A 27771-nucleotide genomic window follows, 5' to 3' on the forward strand; every position below is an offset into this window, starting at 1 on the left:
TTTCTCATACCTTCTTTAATTGCTTTCTTCAAAGACAAAGGTTTTTATCATATAAGTCTTTTACTTTCTTTGTTAGAGTTACCTCAAAATATTTTATATTATTTGAGGCTATTGTGAAAAGTATTTTCTCTGATTTCTTTCTTGGTATGTTTATCATTTATATATAAGAGGGCTACTGATTTTTTTTTAGTTACTCTTGTACCCAGCCACTTTGCTAAAACTACTTATCAGGTGTAGGTAAAATTTTTGATATCACTTATGTATACTATAGCATCTGCAAATAATGATGCTTTAACTTCTTCCTTTCCTATTTGTATCCTCTTGATCTCCTGCAGTTGTCTTTTTGTTCATGCTAAAACTTCAAGTATGTATTGACTATATATGAAGTATGTATTGACTATATATGAAGTATGTATTGACTATATATGAAGTATGTATTGACTATATATGAAGTATGTATTGACTATATATGAAGAAACTTTGCCTTGTTCCTGATTTTAGTGGAATTGCTTTGAGATTCTCTCCATTTAATTTGATGTTGACTATAGACTTGTTAAAAACTGCCTTTATTATGTTTAGGTATGTCCCATGTATCCCTATTCTATCCAGGACTTTAATCATGAAGAGGTGTTGGATTTCATCAAAGGTCTTTTTGCATCCAATGAAATGATCATGCAGTTTTTTTTTCTTTCAGTTTGTTCATATAGTGAATTACATTGACAGATTTTCATATGTTGAACCATCCCTGCATTTCTGGGATGAAGCCTATTTGATCATGGTGATGATCTTTTTTATGTGTTTTCAGATGTGGTTTGTAAGTATCTTATTTTTACATCTATGTTCATAAGGGAAGTTAGTCTGTAATTTTCTTTCTTTCTTGAGTTTTTATGTAATTTGGGTATCAGGATAACTGTGATCTCATGAAGGAATTGGGCAATGTGTTCAAGCATTACCTGGCTGGCCCCTTAGAAACCTTGCTAGTAAGCAGGCAGTACATTGGCCTGCTCAGGGTCCTGACAATGTCATCCTAAATAGCCAACTTGCATACCCTGTTTGTGCATGCACTAAGCCCCCTTTAAGAGGTAGACCCCACCTAACTTTCTATCTATCTATCTATCTTTCTTCCTGTCTGTCTCTATGTTTCTCTTCCCAGAAGGCTGCTCTCTGTGCCCACTTTCTCTCTCCCTTCTTTCCCTTCCTTCCCCCAATAAAATCCTCTAAGTGAGCACTGTCTGCACAGTGTATCTCTCTTTCACCTGCCATGGGGCCCCTTGGCTCCAATGCATCAAGGCTGCCACCCACCATTTTTAAAATACACCACAATGTTCTATTGCTATTTTGTAGAATAATTTGATAAGTATTATTGGCATTAGTTCTTTTTTGTAATTCTGGTAGAATGTTACACCAACAGAAGTCATTGTCATTTTATTGGGGAATTGAAACCATTGATATTGAGAGATATCAATGATTAATTATTGTTGATTCCTGTTATTTTGTCATTGAATATAGTGATATTTTATTTGTATTGAACTGTGATTTTATTTGTATGTTAATAAAGTTGCCTTGAGGTCAGAGCAAGCCAGAGAAGAAGCTGGGCGGTAGTGGTGCAAGCCTTTAATCCCAGCACTTGGGAGGCAGAGCTAGGCGGATCTCTGTGTGTTCAAGGACACAGCCAACATGGCAGACACACACCTTTAATCTCAATGCCAACCATGGAAGACCTGGAGGTCTGTACAAACAGGCAGTGACAAGGAGGTCATGTGGCTGGGTTTACAACCAATGAGAAAACAGAACAAAAAGTCTATAAATAGACAGGACACACAGAAGTAGGTCTCTTGTGGAGAGGAAGGACAGCAGAAGCAGTGAAGGGTAAGGTTTTCTGCTCTTGCTCTGACCTCGTGGTTTTTAACTCTGCAATTGGTTCTGTGTTTCTTATTTAACAAGACAGTTACATCTACATTTGGCGCCCAACATGGGGCATTTGTCTTTATCCCACAGGGCTAGAGTCTCTTGGTCACTTTTTTCAGTGTCCTGTAGAATGTCTGGCAGTTTCCTCTGCAAAGCAGGAATGTGAAGGACCATTTTGTCAAGCAAAGTTCAGTGGTCACCTTTCTATGGGTCCTGCATGTCCTATTGATCAAGCAGTCCAGGCAAGAACAGTTTCTTGCCCAAATGGCTATTTTTGCCAAGGTGAAGATAAACTCCATATGAAGTGTTTTCAATGCCCATCCTCCTCTCTGAAGTAACTACAATTGTTACTGCTACTGTGTGTGTGTGTGTTTCCCTTCTTTTGGTTTTCCTGGTGAAAAGTTGCTTGTTTCCTGTGTTTTCATGGGTGTATTTAATCTCCTGAGGTTGGAATTTTCCTTCTAGTACTTTCTGTAGGACTTTATTGGAGATAGACATGTTTTTAAATTTGACTTTATCATGGAAAATCTATCTTATTTTCTTCATCTATGGTAATTCATTTTCTGGGTATAGTAATCTGGGCTGGCATCTATGGTCTGTTATTGTTTTCAGCACATCTGTCCAGCCCCTCTGGCTTTTAGAATTTCCACTGAAAATTGGGTGTAATTCTCAGTGGATAGCTCTGCCTTTACATGTTACCTTATCCTTTTTTTCTTTTGGCTTTTAATATTCTTTCTTTGTTCTTCTATATGTTTATTTTTTGACTATTATGTGGCAAAGGGTCTTTCTTTTTGGTTCAATATATTTGGTGTTCTATAAGCTTTTGTACCTTTATAGGCAAGCTTTTGTACCTTTACAGGTATTTCCTTTAGGTTAGGAAATTTTTCTTCTACGATTTTGTTTAAAACATTTTCTGGGCCTTTGAGGAAGGATTATTCTCCTTCTCTTTCTATTATTCTTAGGTTTGGTCTTTTCATAGTGTCTCAGATTTCCTGGATAACTTATGTCAGCAGTTTTTTCAGTTTACAATTTTCTTTGACTGATGTATCAATTTCTTGTACTGTAAATTCAATACCTGAGAGTCTCTATCCATTCTTACTATTCTGTTGGTGAAGCTTGCCTCTGTAGTTCCTATTCAAGTTTCTAAATTTTTTACTTCCATAATTCCTTCAGTTTGTGTTTTCGCTATTGCTTCTATTTCCATTTTCAGTCTTAGATAGTTTTATTCATTTCCTTTAACTATTTGTTTTTATTTTCTTGGCTTTTTTAAAGGTATTTATCCTTTTCCTCTGATGGCATGTGTTTTCCTGGATTTCTTTTGGGGATTTGGTCATTTCCTCTTTAAGGACTCCTATCTTCTTCATATAGCTGGCTTTAAGGTCTTTTTTCTGTGTTCCTGCTGTGTTGGAATATTCAGTGACTGCTGTGGTAGGATAGCTGGGCTCTAGTGGAGACATATTGCCTTGGCTGTTATTGATTGTATTCTTATGCTGGTGTCTAGGCATCTGGGTTGGGGATGATTATAAGTCTAGGTGCTGATTTCTGGATTTGACTTTGTTGGGTGAGTGTTTTGTGCCTTGGTTTTTGTTTCCTTTCTGGGTTTTCAGAGTGTGGTGGGTGTATGTTACCTTTTTTACTGTCTTGCTGAGTTGATGTGTTTAAAGGGAATGAGTGCTAGAATTAGAGGCTAAGATTCAGCCAGGAGTCAGGGGAGAGAGGTTAAAAGGGGATAGTCTGTGGGATCAAAAGAAATATGGGCAGGGGGTGGGAGGTACAGCTGGTGATCTGTTGCAACATTAGGGATGAGACTGAAAACATGGGTCTATGCAAACAGAGACAGGAGAGGGCTGCAGGCAGCCTACCTGCTTTTCTGCCAGACATGGCCTGTTACCAACTAATACACTCTTAAGAAAGCTTAGTTACTGCCTCGGTTTTATGGAAAAGTAAACAACGCAGCCAACTGGAGTAATATCCAGAACTCTAAGCAATGCAGCAGAGTTTGAGCACAGGTCCTTCATACCACAGATGGTGAGCTTAACCACTGTGTGATGGTACATTTAGTTCCCCATCAGCCTTTTCCCAGTAATTAATATCAGTCTTCTTTCTACTGATGAGACAAAATACCTGAGACAATCAACTTAAAAGGAGGAAAGGCATACTTCTTCTCAGTTTCAGTACTCGATGGTTGTTTGCCTGTGTTGTTTGGGGTCTGTGTCAGTACAGTACATGATGATGAAAGCACTTGTGGGGGGGATCATCTCATGGTAGCTAGAAAGCAGAAAGATAGGGTCGGGGTTATTCCCTTCAAGGACACATCCTAAATAATCTAATTTCCTTTCATTAGGCCCTAAATCCTTAAGGATCCAGCTACTTCCATTTCTCTGCAATACCATCATCTGGGAACCAGCTTTTAATATGTGAGCCTTTAAATGCGTTTCAGGTTCACAGCAGCAGTAAGAATCTAGGGGAAGTGTCATGAGAGTGAGAGCATGAAAGTGACCCCCCTCGGTGTTTTTCACACTTGGACTTAGCAAATCAGTCAGAGACAAACTCACATGTGCTTTTGTACTTTTCTATTGGTTAGTACATGCCTGTAATCTATAGTGATATTTTATTTGTACTGAAATGTGATTTTATTTGTATGTTAATAAAGTTGGGGTCAGAGCAAGCCATAGTAGAAGCTGGGCAGTGGTGGTGAACGCCTTTAATCCCAGTACTGGGGAGGCAGAGCTAGTCAGGATCTCTGTGTGTTCAAGGATACAGCCAGCATGGTGACACACGCCTTTAATATCAATACCAACCATAGAAGACCTGGAGTTCTGTACAGACAGGCAGTGACGAGGAGGTCATGTGGCTGGGTTTACAACCAATGAGAAAGCAGAACAGAAAGTCTATAAAAAAGAAAAAATACACAGAAGTAGCTCTCTGGCACAGAGGAAAGACATAGCAGCAGTGAAGGGTAAGGTTTTCAGCTCTCAGCTATTGCTCTGACCTCTTGGCTTCTAACTCTGCAATTGGCTGTGTTTCTTATTTAACAAGAGAGTTACATCTGCAGTAATCCCAGCACTTGGAAGGTAAAGGCAGAAGGATCGGTAGTTCAGGCCAGCCTCAGCTACAGAGTGAGTTTGAGGGTGGCCTACGGTAGATAAGTCTCTGTCTCATAAATGAATGAATGAATATAGATAGATAATAAATAAATAAATAAGTAAATAAATAGATAGATAGATAGATAGATGAATGAATGAATGAATGAATGAATGAATGAATGAATGAATGAATAAGTGATGCCTAGAATGATATGTACTTTCTTCTTCTTAAAGTAGGTAGAAAAAAACTCACAGGAGTTTCTAAAACTTTGCTTCATCAATCCAGGTTAGTCAGTAAGGTTTGCTACTTTGATGTGGAGCTATTGGGTTTGAAATAGCTTAATGATGAATTGTCACATTATTTTTTTTCCCATTAAAATGGTTCCTCGAAGATTCTTTGTTATTTCAGGCCCACACCTGATTATTAAACTTATCAAGATATATTCATTTCCATTATATTGGGTAGCACTTTATGATGACTTATTATTCCTATTTTTATTTTTAAATGTATATATTTTTATCAAATTAAGCTAGGGAAATCACACTTTGCTTTGGCTACTAAAATGACCAGAAATGGAAGGAAATTTAATAAAAAGTTCTGCCATGCCACCTAGTGGCTAGCATTATAATCGCATACCTAAAAATTAAAAAAATGAAAAAAAAAAAAATGAGCCCCACCACCCCACAGAAGGAAACACCAAACTTGAAACATGAACATCTACTACCTGTCAATCAAAGAAAACATGAAGTATTTGGCCATTTGCTACTCTGGAAAAAGTGCAGGTCTCACCATACAGAAAACTGTAGTGTGACCTGTGACTCACTTATCACTAATGGTTTCTGGAAAATCTGTGGCTTCCTCAGTAGGAAATATCCTGAAAAATCATTTGCAAGTGAGTGACAATCACACCAGGAATAGAATGGGAAAAGGCAAAGAGAGGCCTGGGTTCACACTCAGACCCCAGCAGTGGGGGCCTATCCAGACACGCCATGGAGCATCACCTCACCAGGGCCTGCAATCGGAGTGCTACAGGAAAGCTAGTTACCAATGTCACCACCTTTGCTTTTACAGCAGGAGTGTCTGTCAGGAGGTGCTGTTACAAGGCTGTTCGCCAAGCCTTTTGTTTTCACTTAACTCACACTCTTCACATCCTGAGCAGCTAAGGCAGGAGCCGGGCAGAAGGGGGCACCACCTGTAGCCCTGTAGCTACATTGGTACTGTCTGGTCTTGAGCAGCGCCTAGGCTGAGGAGAATCTAAATAAATCTAAGATTGTGTGTGTGTGAGTGTGTGTGTGTGTGTGTGTGTGTGTGTTGCAGTAATTAACTAATTTCAAACATATAATCTACATCAATATTTGATATTTGGAAAGTATAATTATTACTATTGCTGAGAAACAAAACTGACGCAATCTCATGGGAATGTTCATGCCTGTAAAGCTGAGTTCTTCACGTGGCCCTGACTGATCCTAGAAGGATCATAGAAGCTTCACCTCCAGTTTTCCATCTAGCTGAGAACTTCTCACTTGAAACATGTGAAGTTCCTAGAAAAGTGTGTACCTATATTCCTAGAATTACGGAAGTATTGACAGTTCTTAAAGGAAGCTGATAGAGAGACCTATTACTATTGTTTGAAAACATTGAGTGTATGGCTAGATCTGATGGGATTTAAGACTCAGGATTGATAAGCTGTGAACCTATGACTCAACCTTTCCTTTTTTAATGGAAAAGAAATTTAGGATAGAAGGAAGCGTTTCTCTTTACAGTAAGGAAAACCAAGTTAGTAAAAGCCCTAATAAAGACTTGTACTTGGGAGTCACTTAAATTCACAGTAAATTAGAAATCATGGTTAATATTTTAACGTTTGTTTCAAAGAAAACACACAAAAGAGGGTGTGGGGAGGCTAGAAATAGAAAAGGATGAGTCCCGTGAAACTAAAAATGTAGGGGCTCTAAGGATAAATTTTATCAGCTTCACAATTGTGTTCTACATTTGTAGATGTTAAAAATGAGTTTCCTGGAACCAATCCACAACAATTAGGTCATATTTTGAATAAAAATGGGATTTCCTACATCTCAATTCACATCTCCAGAATCTTTACACAAATATTTAACACAATTTTTAGGCAGCACTGAATTTCTCATAATTTAAAATGAAACCATTTCTACCAGTTTTATTTCACACATCAGCCCATATTCATTCCATGTCTGGCATGTTTGGTCCCTGGTGAGAAGAGAGTAAATAGTACAGGCATATTGACCTCAGAGTGCTCAGAGGGTGATGGCTGCTGTGTGGGTGGCCAAGAGGGAGTGAAGAGGTCTCTTGAGCTTCTAAGCCTTTGTCTAAAACACAAGATTGACTCCTAGCCTCCTATGGGAGTTGGAAGACTTAAACAGAAAAACAAAACAGTAAATTTTAATATAATTGTTAAATATTAACACAACAGTCATGTTTATGTTTCAGCAGACATTCTATTCTCACTATATTGTAGAAAAGGAAAAAAAATCCTGCATGCTTGGTATTAATCTGTGCACTGGGCAACTCAGATCCTACACACTGCCAGGGGTGGGTGTACTGATATTCCTGGGAGAGGTGTCTCTCTAGGGTTTGAGTGTGAGAATATGGCTGTCTAGCAGGCAGATGGGTTCGGCTCCTCTGCTTTCTCCCATGAACCATGGTGTATCTGACCCACATCTTGTTCCAGCCTTTCACTGATGACCAGGTCAATAGGGAACAGGTACAGGTAGTCTTGGACTCTGCCCAGTAGGCATTGTTTGCCAAATTTAACTAGTACAGTCATGCTGGAAATGTCGTGGAATCACAGAAATGGGAAACCAAATCTAAGAACTCTGTGATGGGGTGAATGACATAGCAGGAGCATTCGTGATCCCACAACACCCACTGCTTTCTGGAGAGACTGCAAGAAAATCCGGGGCACGTTACTTAACTAGCATGACAAAACATCCAAAGAGACGAACAAGGTGACTCAAAGAAGCTATGGGGAAAGCTGGAATGCCTACACCCATCCCCCAGGGGAATGGAATAGGAAATGTCAGCCATACAGAGCCTGCCATCAGCCTTTTCTTGTACTGTCCAAAGAATAAGGCTTAACAATAAAGGTACCACATGTGTTTGTTAGGTTTTTATCCAACTGACACAAACTAGAGTCATCTGGGAACAGGGAAGCTCAATGGGAAAAGATGCCTCCATCAGATGGACATGGAGGAAAATCTATGGGGAACTTTCTTATCTGATGATTGATGTGAGAGCGTCCAGCCTGCTGGGGGCAGTGGCACCCCTAGTGTGGTGGTTTGAAGAAGAACGGCCCTCACAGGCTCCTATATTTGCATGCTTAGCCACCAGGGAGTGGCACTTACATGCCTCTTACAGTGTTTAGAAACACTTTGGTCTCTAAATTAAAATTATCAATAAGTAAAAACAAGAATGCAGAAAGTGTCAAATGATTGTTTTGAAACCTAGAGCAGCAAATGTAAATGTCTTTAATACAAATGTAAATGTCTTTAATATACTATGTATGTCCTCATTATTTCAAGAGAATTTTTGAATCTGTATATAGTATTTTTCAATCCTACTTTACAAATCCCTATGCTGTTGAAAATAGAGGAATTTATAAAGGATTAGGAGGTGTTGTTGGAGGAAGTCTGTCATTGGGACTGGGCTTTGAGGTTTCAAAAGACTACACCAGACCCAGTGTCTGTCTATTGGCCAGGAGATTAAAGTATAACTCTCAGCTACTTTTCCAGCACTACTGTCTGCATGCTGCCGTGCTCCCCACAATAATGGACTAAGCCTCTCAAACTGTCAGCAAGCTTCCCAATTAAAGTATTTCTGTTATAAGAGTAACTTAGTCATGGTGTCTCCTTTCAGTAATAGAACAGTGACTAAGACACCTGTGCAGGTGGTCCTGGGTGGTATGAGGAAAGCAAGCCATGGGGAGCAAGTCAATAAGGAATGTTCCTCTATGATCTCTGCTTCAGTTCCTGTCTCTGGTTCCTGCCCTACTTGAAGTCCTGACTTGGTTTCCCTCAGTCATGGACTGTGATTAGAACATGTAAACTCTTTCCTTTCTATCTTGCTTTTGCTCATGGTCTTTATCACAGTAATAGAAAGCAAAGTGGTACACTATGACATTCCACAGCAGTGGAGTCAGGATTCCATTTCCAAATCAACCCTTGTGATATTTACTGTCAGGTCCACTGAATGTTTGCCTTAGAGAGAGAGGCCTTACTCCAATTTACTGCTCAATAATACACTGAAATAAGCCCATACATAAATCCACTGCAAGGCAGATAGAAATTGTAAGGCATTAAGTAAGTAAACAGTGCCCTGAGCTACACAGAAGAAAAATCCCACTGAAGAAAAAAAAGCTTTGTGGTTTTAAAGGCCACAGGAAGCATTCCCCTGGTCCCTCTGTCCTTTTATTCCATAGAAACTATACTGGGGTTTCAAGTTTTGGCTCTTACAGCATTTGGAAACACTTTGGTCTCTATGCTGAAATTATCAATAAGTAAAAACACAAATGCACAAACTGTCAAATGCCTATTTTGACACCTGGAGTCGTAAATGTAAATGTCTTTAATATATTATGTATGCATTTATTATTTCAAGAGAATTTTTGAATCTGTGGATAGCATTTTTTTAGTCCTACTTTACAAATCCTGATGCTGTTGAAAATAGAGGAAGTTGGGCAGTTTGGCACTGGTAATGAAAGGCAGCTGGTTAATGAATACACATGTAACCAACCTTCTACAAGCTACAAGTGAAGGTCTAATATGACCCACGGTCACAGACAAAGATTTTGTACTACTGCCAATATTCCAAATAACCTAAATAAAACTGAATTTCAGCACACACACACACACACACACACATACACACACACACACACACACACACACACACACACACACACACACATACACACACAAAGAAAAGAAAGGGAGGAAAGAAAGAAAGAAAGAAAGAAAGAAAGAAAGAAAGAAAGAAAGAAAGAAAGAAAGAAAAGGGGAAATTCACAGTGACTCCTTTCTGAATTTCTATATCTGAAAATGTCCTAAAGACTTCTATTAAAGTAAGTCACATAGAAAAGGGGGGAGAAAAAAGTTAATGCAAGATACAATTCTTTTTAAACACATAATAATGGAGTGGGTAAATGTGCTTGCCACAAAGCCTAATGGCCTGAAGTTCCAGCCCCAGAACACACATGGCAGAAGAACATTGAGTCCTGGGAGTTGTCCTGGGACTCCACACACATGTGCACACACAAACACATAAATAAATACGAACAAAATAATTTTGTGGAGAAAAAAAAGTATAGTCATTCTAAAACACATCATAAAATGGAATGACTTCACCATATAGATTTCATTTCCCTAAGTTGCAATCTGTATAAGAAGGGTTGAACCCTAAGCCACAGCTCCCAGAACCAGGGTACCTGACCATAAAACAACCTCTCACAGACAGCATTGCTTGGTTGGCAAAGCAAGTTCTAAATGCTTGCTGTCTTTAGCATTTATGTTGAGTTTGCATGATCCAATTCAGATTCCATCCAAATGTGTTAATAGAAAGTCATATTTCAAATCGTCCGAATGTTCCTCTCTGGGAAAAGCTGGGCAAGGCTCTGGGAACTGTTGATGTAAATGCTGTGTCTTCCTGCTGAGAAGAGGGCAAATTGTCTGCTTATCTATTTTAGGGCTTCTCTCCTGGGTTAGTCTAACCGGTCCCCATTGATTAGTTCTCCTTTGTTAGCACTTTCCACCAGTGAGCTCGTGTGATAGCTAGAAGAGGGACAGTGAGATGTATGTCCCCACAGAGAGAGAAAGGCTCTCTCTTATTAACATTTTAAATAACAACAATTATTGAAGTCTCATTTGTTTTCCTCACAGCCAGTCTCCCTTCTCCTTCCTCAGAAGGTGCCACCAAGACACATACTTTTAAGATATCTTTCCAAAGATCATTTTTATAATTTTATTTGTTACACGTAAATTATAAGATATTAGTTTATATGTTGATTTTTCATAATCTAATAGTATTTTTAATATATTCTCTATCTTCCTTTGTTTAAACCACATGATTTAAGTAGCTATATATAAACACATGAAGTTTATTTCAACCCTTTTTTATATTCAAGCCTACAAATTCTTACCATCTATACCCCAAACATAAGGGCACGAAGCATACAAAAGAAAAATCACTACAGCTTAAGTCACATATTGACCCTCACGCACTGATAGTGAGAGACTTCAATATCCCACTCTCACCAATTGACAGGTCATCCAGACAAAAACTAAACAGAGAAACGCAGGAGCTAACAGATGTTGCAAACCAAATGGACATAAGAGATATTACAGAACATTGCACTCAAAAACAAAAGAATATAGCTTCTTCTCAGAACCTCACAGAACTTTCTCCAAAATTGACCATATACTTGGATACAAAGCAAGTCTCAAGGAATACAAGAAAATTGAGAAAACTCCATGAATCCTATCAGACAACCCCAGGTTAAAATTGGATGCCAACAACAGAAACAACAGAAAGCCTACAAACTCATGGAACCTGAACAACAATCTATTGAATGAAAAATGGGTCAAGACAGAAATAAAGAAAAAGAAAAAAGAATTTCTAGAATTGAATGAAAATTAATACACAATATGCCCAAACATACGGGACATAATGCAAATAATGCTAAGAGAAAAGTTCATAGCACTAAGTGCCTTCATAAAGAATTTGGAGATCCCATACGAGTGACTTGACAGCACACCTGAAAGCTCTACAACAAAAAGAAGAATACCCAAGAGGAATAAAGGCAAGAAATAGTCAATCTGAAGGCTAAACTCAATAACATAGAAACAAAGAGAAAAAGACAAAGAATCAATAAAACAAATAGTTGATTCTTTGAGAAAATCAACAAGATAGAAAAATCCTTATCCACTAAATAAAAGGTAGAAAGAGAATATCCAAATTAACAAATCAGAAACAAACAGGGGGACATAAAAACAGACACTAAAGAAATCCAGACAATCATAGGGATGTACTTCAAAAAAAAAAAGCTCTATTCCACCAAATTGGAAAACCTAAAAGAAATAGATAGTTTTCTTGATAGATACAGCTTACCAAAGTTAAATCAAGATTATATATACAGCTTTAAAAGATCCATAACCCCTAGTGAAATAAAAGCAGTCATTAAAAGTCTACCAATCAAAACAGGGCCAGGGACATATGGTTTTAGTACATAATTCTACCAGACTCTCAAATTATTCCACAAAAGAGAAACAAAAGGAATATTTCCCAATTCATTTTATGAGACCACAGTTACCCTGATATCCAAACCACATAATGAATTAACTAAAAAAAGAACTACAGACCAATGAACATATATGCAAAAGTAACAGAATACTAGCAAAGAGAATCCTAGGTCACAACAAGAAGATCATTAACATGATCAAGTAGGCTTCATCCCAGAGATGCAGAGATAGTTAAATATACAGAAATCAGTAAATGTAATCCACCATATGAACAAACTGAAAGAAAAAAAAAAACACACATGATCAAGGTATTTGAAAAAATCAAACACCCCTTCATCATAAAAGTCCTGGGAGCCGGGCGGTGGTGGCGCACACCTTTAATACCAGCACTCACGAGACAGAGCCAGACAAATTTCTGTGAGTTCAAGGCCAGCCTGGGCTACCAAGTGAGATCCAGGAAAGGTGCAAAGCTACACAGAGAAACTGTCTTGAAAAACAAAACAAACAAACAAACAAAAAAGTCCTGGGAAGATCAGGGCTACAAGGGATATACCTAAACATAATACAGCAAGCCTATAGCCAACACTAGATTAAATAGAGAAAATTCCAAAGCAATTCACTAAAGTCGGGAAAAAGACAAGGCTGTCCATACTCTCCATCTCTAGACAATATACACTTGAGGTTTTAGCATGAGCAATAAGACAACAGATAGAGATCAAGGGTATACAAATTTGAAAGGAAGAAGTCAAAGTATTTGCAGATGATACAATAGTATAGAGAAATGACCCTAAAATTTCCACCAGGGAACTCCTACAGCTGATTAAAAAAAAAAACTTTTAACAAATTTAGGATACAAGATTAACTCAAAAAAAAAAGAATCAGTAACCCCCCCTATATACAAATGGAAAACAGACTGAGAAAGAAATCATTGACACAATGCCTTTCAGAATGGCCTCAAATAATATAAAATATCTTGAGGGTAACTCTAACCAAGAAAGTAAAAGACTTGTATGATTAAAAACTTCAAGTCTTCCAGGGCCAAGACTCCCCTGGGGATTCAATTCAATATGGTGGATTCAGTACAGGCAAGTCCAGACCCCTCCTTCCAGGCTGAGCAAAGTGTCCCTGTGTAAGCCCAAGGTTCCAAACAGCCAGCTCATGCAGTAAGGACAAGTCCTAGGAGATGGTAATGGAGGGGAGGAGATGGGGAAAAGGTGGGGATGGGGGCGGGAGGGGTGAGAACAGGGGAACCCATGGCTGATATATAAAATTAAAGCACAAATATAATAAAAATAAATAAAATAAATAAAAAACTTCAAGTCTTTGAAGAAATAAATTGAAGAAGATAACAGAAGATGGAAAGATCTCCCATGCTCTTGGATTGGTAGGATTAACATAGTAAAAATGGCCATCTTATCAAAAACAATCTACAGATTCAATGCAATCCCCATAAAAATCCCAACACAATTCTTTACAGACCTTAAAAGGACAATTCTCACTTCATATGAAAAAAACAAAACAAAACCGCATATCTATAAAAGAACTGCTGGAGGTATCACCATACTTGATTTCAAGATGTACTACAGAGCTATAGTAATAAAAACCACATGTATTAGCATAAAACCAGACATGTTGGTCAATAAAATTGAAGACCCAGAAATAAATCCGCACACCTATGGACACCTGATTTTTCATGAAGAAACCATAAATACACACTGGAAAAAAGAAAACATCTTTAATAAATAGCACTGGTTAAAATGGATGTCTGCATGTAAAAGAATGAAAATATATCCATATTTATCATCCTGCATAAATCTCAAATCCAGATGAATCAGAGACCTCGACATAAAACCAGATACACTGAACCTGATAGAAGAAAAGTGAGACTAGCCTCTAACCCATTGGCACAGGAGACAACTTTGTGAACAGAACGTAAGTGGCACAGGCACTAAGATCAATAAATAATAGGTGGGACCTCATGAAACTGAAAATCTTCTAAAGGCAAGGACATTGTTGATCAGACAAAGCAACAGCCTACAGAATGGGAAAAGGTTCTTCCCAACTCCACATCTGATAGAGGACTAATAACCAAAACATATAAAGAACTCAAGAAACTAATATAAAAAAAAAAAAGCAAATAATCTAATTTAAAAATGAGGTACAGATCTAACAGAGAATTCTCAATAGAGGAATCTCAAACAGCTGAGAAACACTGTATAGGGGGCCCCCAGGCAGTGGAATCAGGATCTGTCCCTAGTGCATGAGCTGGCTTTTTGGAGCCTATTGTTTATGGTGAGACACTTTGCACAGCCTTGGTTCAGAGAGGAGGGGCTTGGACCTGCCTCAACTGAATCTATCAGGCTCTGCTGACTCCCATGAGAGACCTTGCCTTGGAGGAAATGGGAGATAGGTTGTAGGGGAAGGGTGGGGGATGGGAGGAGGGAGGACAGGGAATCTGTTGTTGGTATGTAAAATGAATAGAAAATCTCTTAATAAAAAAAATGAGATGTTAAACTCCCCCCCAAAAAATAAAAATAAAAATAAACTAAAAAAAGAAAAGAAATAATAAACCTCCTTAGCCATCAGGGAAATACAAATCAAAACTGCTTGGAGATTCCATCCTAAACCTGTCAGAATGGCAAAAATTAATACTACAAATAACAGCTCATGCTGATGAGAATGTGGAGCAAGGAGAACACTCCTCCATTGCTGGTAGAAGTGAAAACTTGTACAGCCACTGTGAAAATCAGTATGGTTGGTCCTCAGAAAATTGGAAATTGGTTTACCTCATGGCCCAGGTAGACCACTCTTAGGCATATACCCAAAGTACTCTCCATCCATGTTCATTGTGGCTTATTTCATAATAGCCAGAAACTGGAAATGACTTACATGTCCCTCAACAGAAGAATGGATAAAGAAAATGTACATTTATGCAATGGAGTATTATTCAGTTGCTTTAAAAAATGATATCATGAAATTTGCAGACAAGTGGATGGTACTAGAAAAAAAAATCATTCTAAGTGAGGTAATCCACACACAGAAAGACAAATGATACATTTTCATTTATAAGTGGATATTAGCCACTAAGTAAGTCATAACCAAGCAAACTCTGTAGACACAGAGAGGTTAGGTAAAGAGGAGGGGTTGGGGGGGGGGGCTTATGGATCTCCTGGGAAGGTGAAATAGAATTGATTTATGGGTAGACTGGGGGTGATGGGGATTGAAATGGAAGGGATCAGGCTTAGGGGAGATGCCTTGGAGGAATAGAGTGCAGGGAGAGATGACTGGAATGGGGACATTGGGGCTGATGGAAACCTAGTGCAGTGGAAACTTCCTGGAATCTATAAAGGTGATCCTAATGAGGCATCCTAATAATAGGGCACATAGAGTGTCAACTGGCCATCTCTTGTAGTTGGGCAAGGCTTCTAGTTACAATCAATTGAGTTGTTGGCCAAGGGGATCTTATGGAAATTCACAAACAACTCAGGCTGATGCTAAGACACAGTGTTGCTTTCTGCAAAAAGACAGTGGGCCTCATTGCTAGGGACAACATCCATACAAGTCATTGAACATGAGGAAGTTGAGCTAATTCATAAATAGAGCCTTCACTCCAAGGTTCTAATCTCTTTGGTATGGGAAGGTACTCTAGAGACTATTGAGATCCAGCCCAGAGGTGAGTGACTCTGTTCATACCCAGGGAGGCTTGCCCTTAGGATCCATTCCTGGGCCCCAGCCTTTCCTAGGAAACAGCCGCCCAACTCAGCCCCAGCTGCTGGCCAGCTGGCAGGGCTCCTGTGGGAAGATCCCCCTTCTCCAAGACCCCAGGTGGACCCTGAAATCTACACACCCTGCTCCAACATCTATCCGCCCAGGACCCCCGCCACTTCCTGAGGCTTGGAAACCAACCCCTAGTTCCCATCTGGTCCAGAAAGAGAAATCTCATTGGGCCTAGAAAGAGAGCACTCATTGGACAAAGAGCTGTCATTGGACCAAGAGTAACCTCAGGAGACAGGGAATCTGCCAGCCCTCATTAGACCAAGAATGGCTTTCTGAGAAGTAGAATCTGCCACTTCTCATTGGACCAAGAGAGGCTTCGTGAAACACAGAATCTGTCAGCTCTGACTGGACCAAGAGTGCTGATAAGACCAAGAACGAATCCATGAGGAGATGGGCAGACATCCAGGCAGAAGTACATACAACAAAATAAAGAGCAATACAACATCACCATAACCTAGCCCTCCTCCAACAGCAAGACCCGAACATCACAAGATAAAAGAAGCAGAAAAAAAACAGACTTAAGGATAGCATCATAAAGATGCTAGAGGCCTTTCTAGAAAAAAAAAAAAGGAAGAATAAATTGAGGAAAAGAAGAACAAAAACGTGGAGGAAATCAATAAAGAAATTGAGAAAAGGTCAAACAAAAAATGGGAAGAAATCTACAAAGAAATAGAGGAAAAGACAAATAAAAAATTGGAAGAAAGCAATAAATCCCTTAGAGACTATTGAAAGATAAATGTGGGCACCAACCCAGTCACAAAACCTTTGACCTACAGCAGGTCCTGCCTCCAAAATATGCTGGGACAATGCTGGCACAGACTTATGGAGGCAAAACACCAATGTCTGATTTTACTCAAAGCCCACTCCATGAGAAGGAACCCATACCCAACACTGCTTGTATAACCAAGAACCAGGGACTAGATAGCCCAGAGACCTAGGGTAAAACTGTACAAACTGGTCAAAAAAAAAAAAAGAAAAAAATCAATAAAATAATTTCTAAAGATACTATGATATATTCATAGATCCAAGTGTGCTGTGGAATAATGCTCTTGTACACTGGTTTAATAAAATTGGCCATGGCCATAGATGGGGCAAGCAAACTAGGAGAATGCTGGGAAAAGGAAGGGCAAAGTCAGGAGTCACCAGCCAGACACAGAGGAAGCAAGATGACAAGGCAAAACTGAGAAAAGGTACCAAGCCACATGGCTAAACATAGATAAGAATTATGGGTTAATTTAAGAGTAAGAGCTAGTCAGTAATAAGCCTGCGCTAATGGCTGAGCAGTTATAATTAATATAAGCCTTGGTGTGTTTACTTGGGTCTGAGTAGCTGCAGGCTGGGCTGAACTGGAGAAACCTTCTGACATGTCTTATCCAGTCATCATCAGAAAGACTTCCTCCAGCAGCAGAAAGGAACATATATAGAGGCCCACAACCAGATATTATGTGGATTAAGAGTGTAAAGTCGAAGAGGTCTGAATCAAATCCTCCCCTTAGAGCTCAGGGAATCCCATGGAGGAATTGGAAAGATTATAACTGCCAGAGGAAGTAAAGGACAGCAGGATAGCAAGGCCCTATGAATCAACTAAACAAGACACACATGAACTCACAGAGACTGAAGCATCAAGCACATGGCCTACAGGAGTCTGCCAAAGGTCCTCTGCACATATATTTTAACTATTAGCTTAGTATTTTTGTTTGACTCCTGACTGAGAACAAGTGCTTCTAGTGCCTGTTCTTGAAACTCTTTTTGTCCTGTTGGGTTGCTGTGACCAAATTCAATATGTTAATTTTTCCTTTACCTTGTATTTTGCCATGTTTGTTTGTTATCTCTTAGAAGCCTGTCCATTTCTAATGAAAGACAGATAGGAGTGGTTCCAGAGGGAGAAGAGATGGGGAGCAACTGGAGAAATAGAGAGAGTGAAAATTATAGTCAGGATATATTGTATGGCAAAGGATCTAAGAATCCATTTTCAATAAAAGAAAACAAAGTCACTCTCCCTGGCATGTGTAGAGCTTAGTTGAGAGAGGCAAGTAATTGGCTTTATAGTCAGCCAATAAGCAAGTGGACACTAAAAGGCAGCTATGTGAAATATACTGTTCCAACCAATACCTTATTTTTTAGTTTATTTGTTTATTTTATATCTCAACTACAGTTTCCCTTCCTTCCTATCCTCCCATTTCATCTCTCCTCCCCTCTATGCCCAGCATCAATCCACTGTTCCTCTGTTTCTGTTCTGAAAGTGTCAGGCCTCCCATGAGTATCAACAAAGCATGGCATATCAAGTTGCAGTAAGACTAAACACCTCCCCTTGTATTTAGACTAGGCAAAGCAACCCAGTATGAGGAATAGGTTCCCAAGAGCAAGCCAAAGCATTAGGGACAGCCCTGATCCCATTGTTATGAGTCTCACAAATAGACCAAGCTATACAATTATCACATATATGTAGAAAGCTTCAGTTGGTCCCATGGAGGCTCCCTGGTTCTAACCAATAATTTAAGTATTGCAGATACTGCTTTCATATATCTCTTCCTATTTTTAAGAAGATAATTATTTTGGAGAAGAAAGACATATACATAAGTTTAAACAGTTAAATAATATCAAAATTTTAGTAATGTCGTTTTACAAAAGGAAGCTGTTTAGCAAATACTGAGTAACGACAATCTGAACATGCCATAAGCATAATCTTTAATAGCTGTCATTAATTAAGCACCATGTAAAGTTTCATTTATGAGTACTATTTTCATAGCTATTTTACAATTTAGGAGAATAAGAGCATGATTGAATACCAATAGGTCTAAGAGATAGGACTCACCCCAAATATTTCTTTATAAAGTTACAACCTCTTGATATTGATATCATTTTTCTCTAGAGTTTAGGTAAAGGCAAGTACAAATCCATTGTAAGTTAGCATTTGGAGAGGAAGACAGATGTCTATTGACTATTTACTTTTATTATTTTTAAAATAATTTAGGGTGTTTGCTTTTGGCTGCATCTATAAAATTATTATTCTCCTTATATAGGGCTGTGACACACAGATGATTTATGACCTACTGCTAAGATTGAAATCCACTATTTATTTACCTGGTGACTTTGTCTGCAAAAAGGTGAGTGCATACTATTTTCAAGTGCATAGTTAATAATGCATTGGAAGAATTTGGACATAGGTCAATAATGTATTTGAAATAAAATCTGTCCAGAGTGACTCCATATTATAAAACACTATGCCATATACTTAATTCCACAGAACAGCAATAAATGTTTGGAGTTCAAAATGGAACAAGATAATATAGGTTCCATTGCATATGTCATAGGATAGACATGTAGGTAGTCTGAAAAGGCATTTGTATAAATGTAAATTACCTATCACAATTTGCCATCAAATTTAAATATGTTAAATGAAGGACAAAAATATAGAAGTGATAGGTGCTTTTGCTTTTTCTGCTTCATCAGCAAGCTATCTGTTATTTCTGTTTTGCTCACACAGTTAGTAGATAATCAATGCCAATTTTTTTAAATCTTCATTGTGAATTTGATGACTATAAAAGTATTATATGTTTATTATTTCTTAAATAGAAAACATAAAAACTACAAACATGAAATTCTACCATGAAGAAATAATAACTTCATATATTATGCTTGTCTTTCTATACATACTGATGGGTCTCATTATGTTGCCCTGGCTAGCCTGGAATCTACTATATAGGTCAGGCTACCCTGCAACTCATAGAGATCTGCCTATCTCTTGCCTCTCAAGCATTGGGATTAAGGATGTATGTCACCACAACAATCTCTGATCATTATCTTTTTTATTAAGAATTTTTTATTCACTTTATATACCAATCACAGATCCCCCTCTTCCCTCCTTCTACCCCCTTCAGCCTCCTCCTTTCCAATCCAGGCCCCATTTCCTCCTGCAAGAAGGTAAGGCCTCCTATGGGGAGTCAGCAGAGTCTGGTACATTCAGCAGAGGCAGGTCTAAACTCCTCCCCCTGCTTCAAGGCTATGCAAAGTGTCCCACCGTAGGTAGTCGGCTCTAAAAAGCCTCTTTATACACGAGGGATAGATTGTGATCCTACTGCCAGGAATTTCCTTAAGCAGATCAAGCTACACAACTGTCTCACTATGCAAAAGGCCTAGTCCGGTCCCATAAAGGCTCCACAGGCGTTGGTCTAAATTTCATGAGTTTCCACTAGTTTGGTTTGATTGTCTCTGTAGGTTTCCTCATCACAATCTTGATGCCTTTGCTCATAGAATCCCTCTTCTCTCTCTTCAACTGAACTCCTGGAGCTTGGCCCGGTGTTTGGCTGTGGATCTCTGCATCTGCTTCTATCAGTTACTGGAGAAAGGCTCTGTGATGACAGTTAGGGTATTCACTGACTCTGATCATTATCTTAAAAATAATTAATAACATGTCAATAACCACAGCACTCAGGAAAGGCTGGGACAAGAGGATCATAAGGTCAAGATCAGCAGGAGCTACAGGGAGTTCTAAACCATCAGTTCTAAGTCGTCCTCATTTATAGAACAAGTTTTTGTCCAAAAAAGAGAGAGAATGGGATTCTGAATTTTATATCTAGAGAAACTAACACAATGACAAAGTGAACAATTAAAATTTAAAAACAGAACATAAAATATGCATATATGTAACATTAAAGTGGAAGTAAATTGTCTAGGAGGTCAAAGGAGACTAACAGGTGAGATAAAAGAAAAAAAAGAAAAGGTAGAGGGGTATGGTGGGATGTGTTCAACATGTAATATATACTTGTATGAACATTTTAAAAACACATAAAGTTTAAAAAGAAAGGAAGGTGAATAATATAAAAAAAAATTGGAGATGCCCTGAGGCCTTGGAGAGTTCACAAGTGATTGTAGATGCAAAGCACTTACTCCATTCCAAAACAGTGTAGAATAAATACCAGGTTATAGGACAAAAGCAAGGGCAGCTGCTGGAAGACTTTCTGAAGAAGAAGAAGAAGAAGAAGAAGAAGAAGAAGAAGAAGAAGAAGAAGAAGAAGAAGAAGAAGACGACTGTAGCAAGTCTTGGGAAATATGCTGTAGTGAACCCAGTATTACCTGAGTATGGAAAAGAATTAGCTTGTGTCAAGGCAGATAGGAAGGAATTTGTGTCTGCAGGAAGAATGTAGAGAACTACAGTAAGACATGTGTTAAAGCAATTTGAAATTATTTCTTAAGCAATAAGTAGGGCTTTTTGTTTGATTGTGGGTTTTGGGGGGTTGTTTGTTTGTTTGTTTGAGACAGGGCTTCTCTATGAAACCATGGGTGTTCTGGAATTCACTCTATAGACCAGGCTGGCCCCAAATTCACAGATCCACCTATCTCTGTTTCCTGAGTGTCCAGTTGCAATAAGTAGTTTTGAATGTTCTAGGACAGGCACTATAATGGGTAATGAGCCATCAAAAAGCAAAGTCCTTCAGGGGTTTACAGTCTAGTGCTAAGGTGTTCAACTCACAGTATGTCAGCATCATATGAACAAAGGAGTCTGGGCTCCACACCTAGACATTCAGTTGGTCCTGAAAAAACCCACATAATAGCCTAGAAAAAAATCCTCGCTGATTTCTAAAATACAACCATGAGATAGATTGGCTTGATGGAAGAGGAAGGAAACAAAAATTAAATTAGTGCAAAACTGTAAAATGTCCTCTTATATAAAGAGAAACAGAAGTTGTTAGAGGAAGGCAGAGTAGTGAAGGTACTTATTTATACTGGAAGTTGGGAGAGAGAAGTTGTCAGTTTGTCAGCTGTGACCTTTGTAAAATCTAAAGATAAATAGTCCTTTAGTAAAATAAGAAAAAGGAAATCGATGGGCTAATATTTTTATGAGAAGTGCAGCATATTCTAGAATGGAACCAAATGAGGGACTGAAAAAAGTGGGAAAAGACAAATCAAATGAGGTGTGAATATTTCAAATACATCAGACGGAGACACCGCTTTTAGGTGGGATCAATCAGATGAAAGAGCATGAAGTCCAAAGTGAATGTTTGGCCACTGGAATAGAATGAAAGCTGGCCTTAAGAGTTTAAGGCATGGTATGGTAAAGAAGACTGGGGCTGTAACTGGGAAGGCACCAACATTATTGAGATCAATGAAGATGAATGAGAAAGGGCTGCTGAGAAGGAGCTGTCAAAGATAAAAGAGAAAGGAAGGAGAGATTCCGGCATACTGGAAACCAAGCATATACATCCCACATAAACTCATGCAGGAAGAATACAGGCTGAAATAAATGAAATCATGCTTAGTAAATAGGAGAGAAGACAAACCGAAAGAAGGAACCAGCATGATGTAAGAGTTCCTTTGCGGGCAGTGGCACACTAGGGCACATAGAAGTCATACAGTAAAACAGACGCACATTGTTCCAGTGGCTGGAGAGGTTGGTTATTGAGATAACACTTGCCCCTTGACACAGCACAAATTTGCCAAAGGAAGCATGAGGTGCAGAGAGGCAACTTTCTCATTTCTAGTTTTGTCATCATATCAAATTCATCCAATAATAAAAATAAGTGAGTGGCTAGAAATGAGGAAAGGAAAGACAAAAGCGAAGGGAAGAGTAGGCAGAAGGCATGAGAACGCAAGTCTCTCTTCTCCATTTTTTATTTTGTTTTTAGGTTTGTTTTTATTTGTAAATGAAGATTTGCAAGATACTAGACACTGACAGAGAAGAAAAGCTGTTACTTGACAAAAGTTTAGGTAGCTGAATTCAATTTGATATGAATTTTACTATTTCCAAAAAAAAAAAAACTTGCAGAGAAGGGGAGAGGAAAACAAATCATGCTCAGGTAGAGGTTACCTAAATCACCAAAGCAATGGCAGGGTTCAGGTCTGATATTCTAAACTGCTTTGGAAAAGCTCGTGGGGCTTCAAGACTACTTGGGGGTTTTCCTGGGATGCTGTGGTGCCGTACAGAAAATAACCACCAAGCTTTTCAAAGACTTGGACTTCTGGGACTTAATTTCCAAAGATTCTCATCCAATATTTTTGCAGTGGGGTTTGGGGAGTTTCACCTCCAAAGGAGCTCTTCATGGTGCTAACGGTCTAGGAGCCACACTGAGTACCATCTCTCTTTTCTGATGAGGTACCCTGAATACCATGATGCTCCCCATTAGCCTCAGAAATAGCCTCCAGAACAAAAATCATATTTTTGAGGGGGTGGGGGGGTGGGGGGCATACACACTCACTAAAAGTTACTTTGTTCTACCTGAAAGGCTTGCCTTTCAACACTTGCTTCAAATTAGCACAAAAACAGTCTTAAGTTAGGTTCAATCTTGCTTTACACATGCTGTCAGCCTCTATTCTCTTCAAATAATGTCTACTTCATCTGAATGCTAATTAAGCTTGCAAAAAAGGTTCAAATTAACCCAGAAATAAGCAAGAGGTAGTGAAAGTTTAGGCTCATTGATTATGCCTGATCTCCTTGGGAAATTATTAAAATGATCATTAAGAAATAATTAGAAGTACTGAACTATATTTAAGTACCCATTAGGTACTTGTACTTCCAGTCAGTTGTAATAATTGCCTTTGAAAATCATTCCAGCTCCTTGAAATTACTTCATGCATGCAAATAATAATAATAATAATAATAGGAATATGACCCTGGCCTAGTGATCACTTATTAGAGTAAAAGGACACTATTTTTCAAATGACTTTCTTTGTTCTTAAATTGTTTATATTATTTCATTGGTTATTAAAATATCAGTCGCCAGGTGGTGGTGGCACACGCCCGTAATCCCAGCACTCGGGAGGCAGAGGCAGGTGGATCTCTGTGAGTTCGAGGCCAGCCTGGTCTACAAAGCTAGTCCAGGACAGGCTCCAAAGCTACAGAGAAACCCTATCTCAAAAAAAAAAAAAAACCAACAAACAAACAAAAAAAGATATCAGTTATGATGTTCATTGTTAGATGTAGTATATCTGTATGCATGTCAGGTCATATAGATGTTGTCAATTTTAATGCTGTCATTTGCTAGCCACATATTTTTGCTTGAGACACTTAGCTTACTTAGCCTCTATTTCCAGTTTTCAAAAAGAGAAAATAAGAGACACCTCTCACTGGAATTTTTGCAAGAATTAAATGAAGTGCAAAATGTTTTCCAAATAAAAAGCAAGGTGCTCTGAGGGAACAAATACATGGTTTAAAACAAGGAGCTATGCAAATATCCAGTATCTAGATGATATTTTAAGTTTTATTTTTATTCATGTGTATGTATACATTTCTGTGTGAATATATGCTACATGCATTCAGGTGTTCCAAGAGATCAAAAAAGGGCATTAGGTTCCCTGGAGCTAGAGTTAAGGCAGTTGTAAAGCCACCCAATATGGGTATTAAAAATTAACTACTGAGCCATGTCTCCAGCCTCCTATTTCAAAGTACTGCACAAAGGCAAATTATTATTGACATTGAAATTATATAAATAACTATAATAAAACCCATATATATTACCATTTCTGCTTCAAACTATATTTCATATAAATATATGTTTAGAATAGGAATTTTGATTTTTCAGATATAAATTAAGAGGTGAAATTTTATGACAATATATTTCAACTTGATAATTATAAAGCACTTGATTTTTCAGGAAAATAACCCTAGGTATCACAGGACTTTAGAATTTCCCAGAAATAGTTAAATTACATTTCTTCATTCATAAATGAGTGCCTTTTATACATCATGCCCTGCACTCAGTTTAGGAACACTGTCTCAGTCATGACAGAGCATAAACTATAATCAATGCAACTTAATTTTCAGTTTTAGTGTATTCTAATCCATTGAAAGTATGTGTAGTGGAAATATTTAATAACTCAGTGCAGTCCATTTATAAAACAAGAAAAAATTTATTGCATTAATATTATATTTTTACAGCTTAGCTCATTTTTTTCACTTTCTATCATTTTTATTGTTATATATGAATATAACAACAGACTAGGTAATTTATGAAGAATAAAGGTTTATTTAGTTTTATGGTCTAAAATGTCCACAGTAATGTTATTGGCATTTGACAAGGGCTTACTTTCTCAGCAAGTCACAATGTGGCAGAGTGCACCACATGAAAAGGTAAATCAAACTTATCAGAAAAGAAATAATCTCTTTGGTAATAAACTAACTCATTCATGAAGACAAAGTACTCATGATGGCATAATTATCTTCCAGGGGCCCTATCTACAAACACCACTATCCTGTAAATTTAAAATTTAAATTCTTAACAATTGAAACTGGGGGGGGGGGAGATATTAATACCACAGCAATAGCTCAGAGTGATAAAAACTCTACTTATTTTGACACTTTTTTAGGGACTATTACCCAAATAATGGCCAGTATTATGCAAATTGGCCTATTTAGAATGTAATAACCTGGGCTGAAGACTTGGTTTAGCAGTTAAAAGTATGTTTTGCAATCATGGAGACTGGAATTGTGATCCCAGCACCCACACCTTCATCTCCAGCTCTGAGAGGAGATGGATACAAGAGAACTTCTCTGGCTTACTAATTTCCAGAAGAAAAAAGTTAAAAACAAGCCTCAGGTTCAGGAAGAGACCTTGCCCCAAAGAAGTACATGGAGAGCTATCAATACAGGACAATACCTAAACCCTTTTCTGGCCTTTACACACACACACACACACACACACACACACACACACACACACACACACACGTCCATCTGTATCTTCAGTCCAAAGTTGTTTTTAGGTTGACTTTGGGGGAGGGGGAGCTGGGAGAGTAGATAAGGAACATATGTATGTATATGGCATACACTCGTGTGTATGTATGCTGGTGTGTGTGGTTTCATATTTACAGATGAGCCTACATGTATGTATACATGTGTGGACACCAAAAAGGTGGAAATCAAAGGTCTTCCTGTGTTGTTGTATATTTACTTTCTGAAGCAAAGTCTCTTACTGAACTTAGAGCTAACCAGCTCAGCTTATCTAGCTAGCCAGGTTGCCCAGGGAACCTCCTGTCTCTATTTGCTGAGCACTGGGATTATAGCCAGTCCATCATGCTTGTCTGGCTTTTACAGAAATGTTAGGGATCTGAACCTCAGCCTTTATGCTTTCACAAAAAGAACTTTATTCCCTCCAACCATCTTCCCAGTCTGTTTACATAATTCTTAGGTGAGATCGGACATAAAACTACATGAACACCTGTGGCTCATATTCTAGTTTAGACAGTATGTACATGTGGTGGGTATTGTGTTCCCCAAAATATTGTGTGTTCCCTGAAATAAACATATCTGGGGTCAGAGAACAGACAGCCACTAGAACAAAGCCAAAATTGGTGGCTAGAAAATGGGAAGAGTAAGCTATAGCAGAAGTTGGGCGGTGGTGGTACACACCTTTAATCCCAGCATTTGGGAGGCAGAGCTAGCTGCATCTCTGAGTTCAAGGCCACTTTAGAAATAGCTAAGCATGGTGACCTACGCCTTTAATCCTAGAAACACAACCTTTAATCCCAGGGAGTGGGGGCAGAAAGAGAAAAGTATATAAGGTGTGAGGACCAGGAATTAAGGGAGAAAAAGGCATGTAGTGAGTAAAGCATTTGGCTGGTTAAGCATTCAGGCTTTCGAGCACAGTTCAGCTGAGAGCCATTGGGATGAGGATTCAGAAGCTTCCAGCCTGAGGAAACAGGATCACCTGAAGAACTAGCAAGGTGAGATAGTCGTGGCTTGTTCTGCTTCTCTGATCTTCCAGTAATCACCCCAATAACTGGCCTTGGATTTGGTTTCATTAATAAGAATTTTTAAGATTGCTACTACAGGTACATATCAAAAAAAAAAAAATCATTGTATTTACGTTAAATGTTGAAAATATCTACCTATGGTCTTGTGCACTTCCCTATTTTATTCATATTTGAATATCCATACTCCCTCAGAGGTACAAAATACATCATTGATCAGTAACTATACACACATTCCAGGAGATAAATTGTTAGTTGTTGCTCTGACCTTGAAACTCAGCAAATACAAAAAGAACTTAGTGAAAACAGCTGCACTAACACAGTCTTTCAAAATGGAATAAGAGCTTCAAGGTCTCCTCTTCCCAAACCACGCCTCAGTGACACAGGCACAAGGCAAGCCAGACTTTGAAGGGCTGAATGAAACTCAGGCTCCTTTGTTACACAGAGCATCTTTTTTAGGGCCGAGCAGAGCAGACCAAAGTCAGAAAACTCAGCTGTCCACAAGATCAGTTACATTTTCTGCCCTTGTCCACTCCTGAAATAACACACTGACCAGTGTATCTTCTCACGTCTTGTGATGATTTGCAGGGAAGCCGGTGGAAAGTACTGTCTTCCAGCACTCTAACTACCCCAGGTCTTAAAATAAATACTTTCACAGTGATATTCCCTGCTTCCTTCATGTATATTTGCTCCTCTATAAGATCTTAGATTTCTTCGTTTGGGTTATAATTGTTAAAAAATAAAATGACTACAATTTCCTTTTTTCCAATGGCATTTAGGGAGAAATTGGTAAGGAAATGTACATCATCAAGCATGGCGAAGTCCAAGTTCTTGGAGGCGCTGATGGTGCTCAAGTTCTGGTTACTCTGAAAGCTGGAGCAGTATTTGGAGAAGTCAGGTATCTGAGAGACACCTTATAATTATCTAAGCCCATCATTTGTCATAAAAGGACAACCTTAGGTTACAAAATAAATTTCTACTCAAGTTTATCAAATGTCTGATATTCTGCTGAAAGCATTGGAAAATTGAAGATGTTCACATTTCTTTCACT

The 27771-nt window shown here is 38.4% G+C and overlaps 1 protein-coding gene across 1 annotated transcript in view; it reads left to right on the forward strand.

Moving 5' to 3' along the window:
* The window catches only part of Cngb3 (cyclic nucleotide gated channel subunit beta 3), a 174352-nt gene that overhangs the window by 122645 nt on the left and 23936 nt on the right, over positions 1–27771 (forward strand). Inside the window, exons 14-15 of the mRNA XM_036180084.1 lie at positions 19058–19141; positions 27500–27618. Of these exons, the coding sequence (XP_036035977.1) occupies positions 19058–19141; positions 27500–27618 (203 nt within the window). The remainder of the gene's footprint in view (positions 1–19057; positions 19142–27499; positions 27619–27771) is intronic.

The sequence above is a fragment of the Onychomys torridus genome, chromosome 2, assembly GCF_903995425.1.
Source record: "Onychomys torridus chromosome 2, mOncTor1.1, whole genome shotgun sequence".
In the NCBI taxonomy this organism is placed as follows: Eukaryota; Metazoa; Chordata; class Mammalia; order Rodentia; family Cricetidae; genus Onychomys; species Onychomys torridus.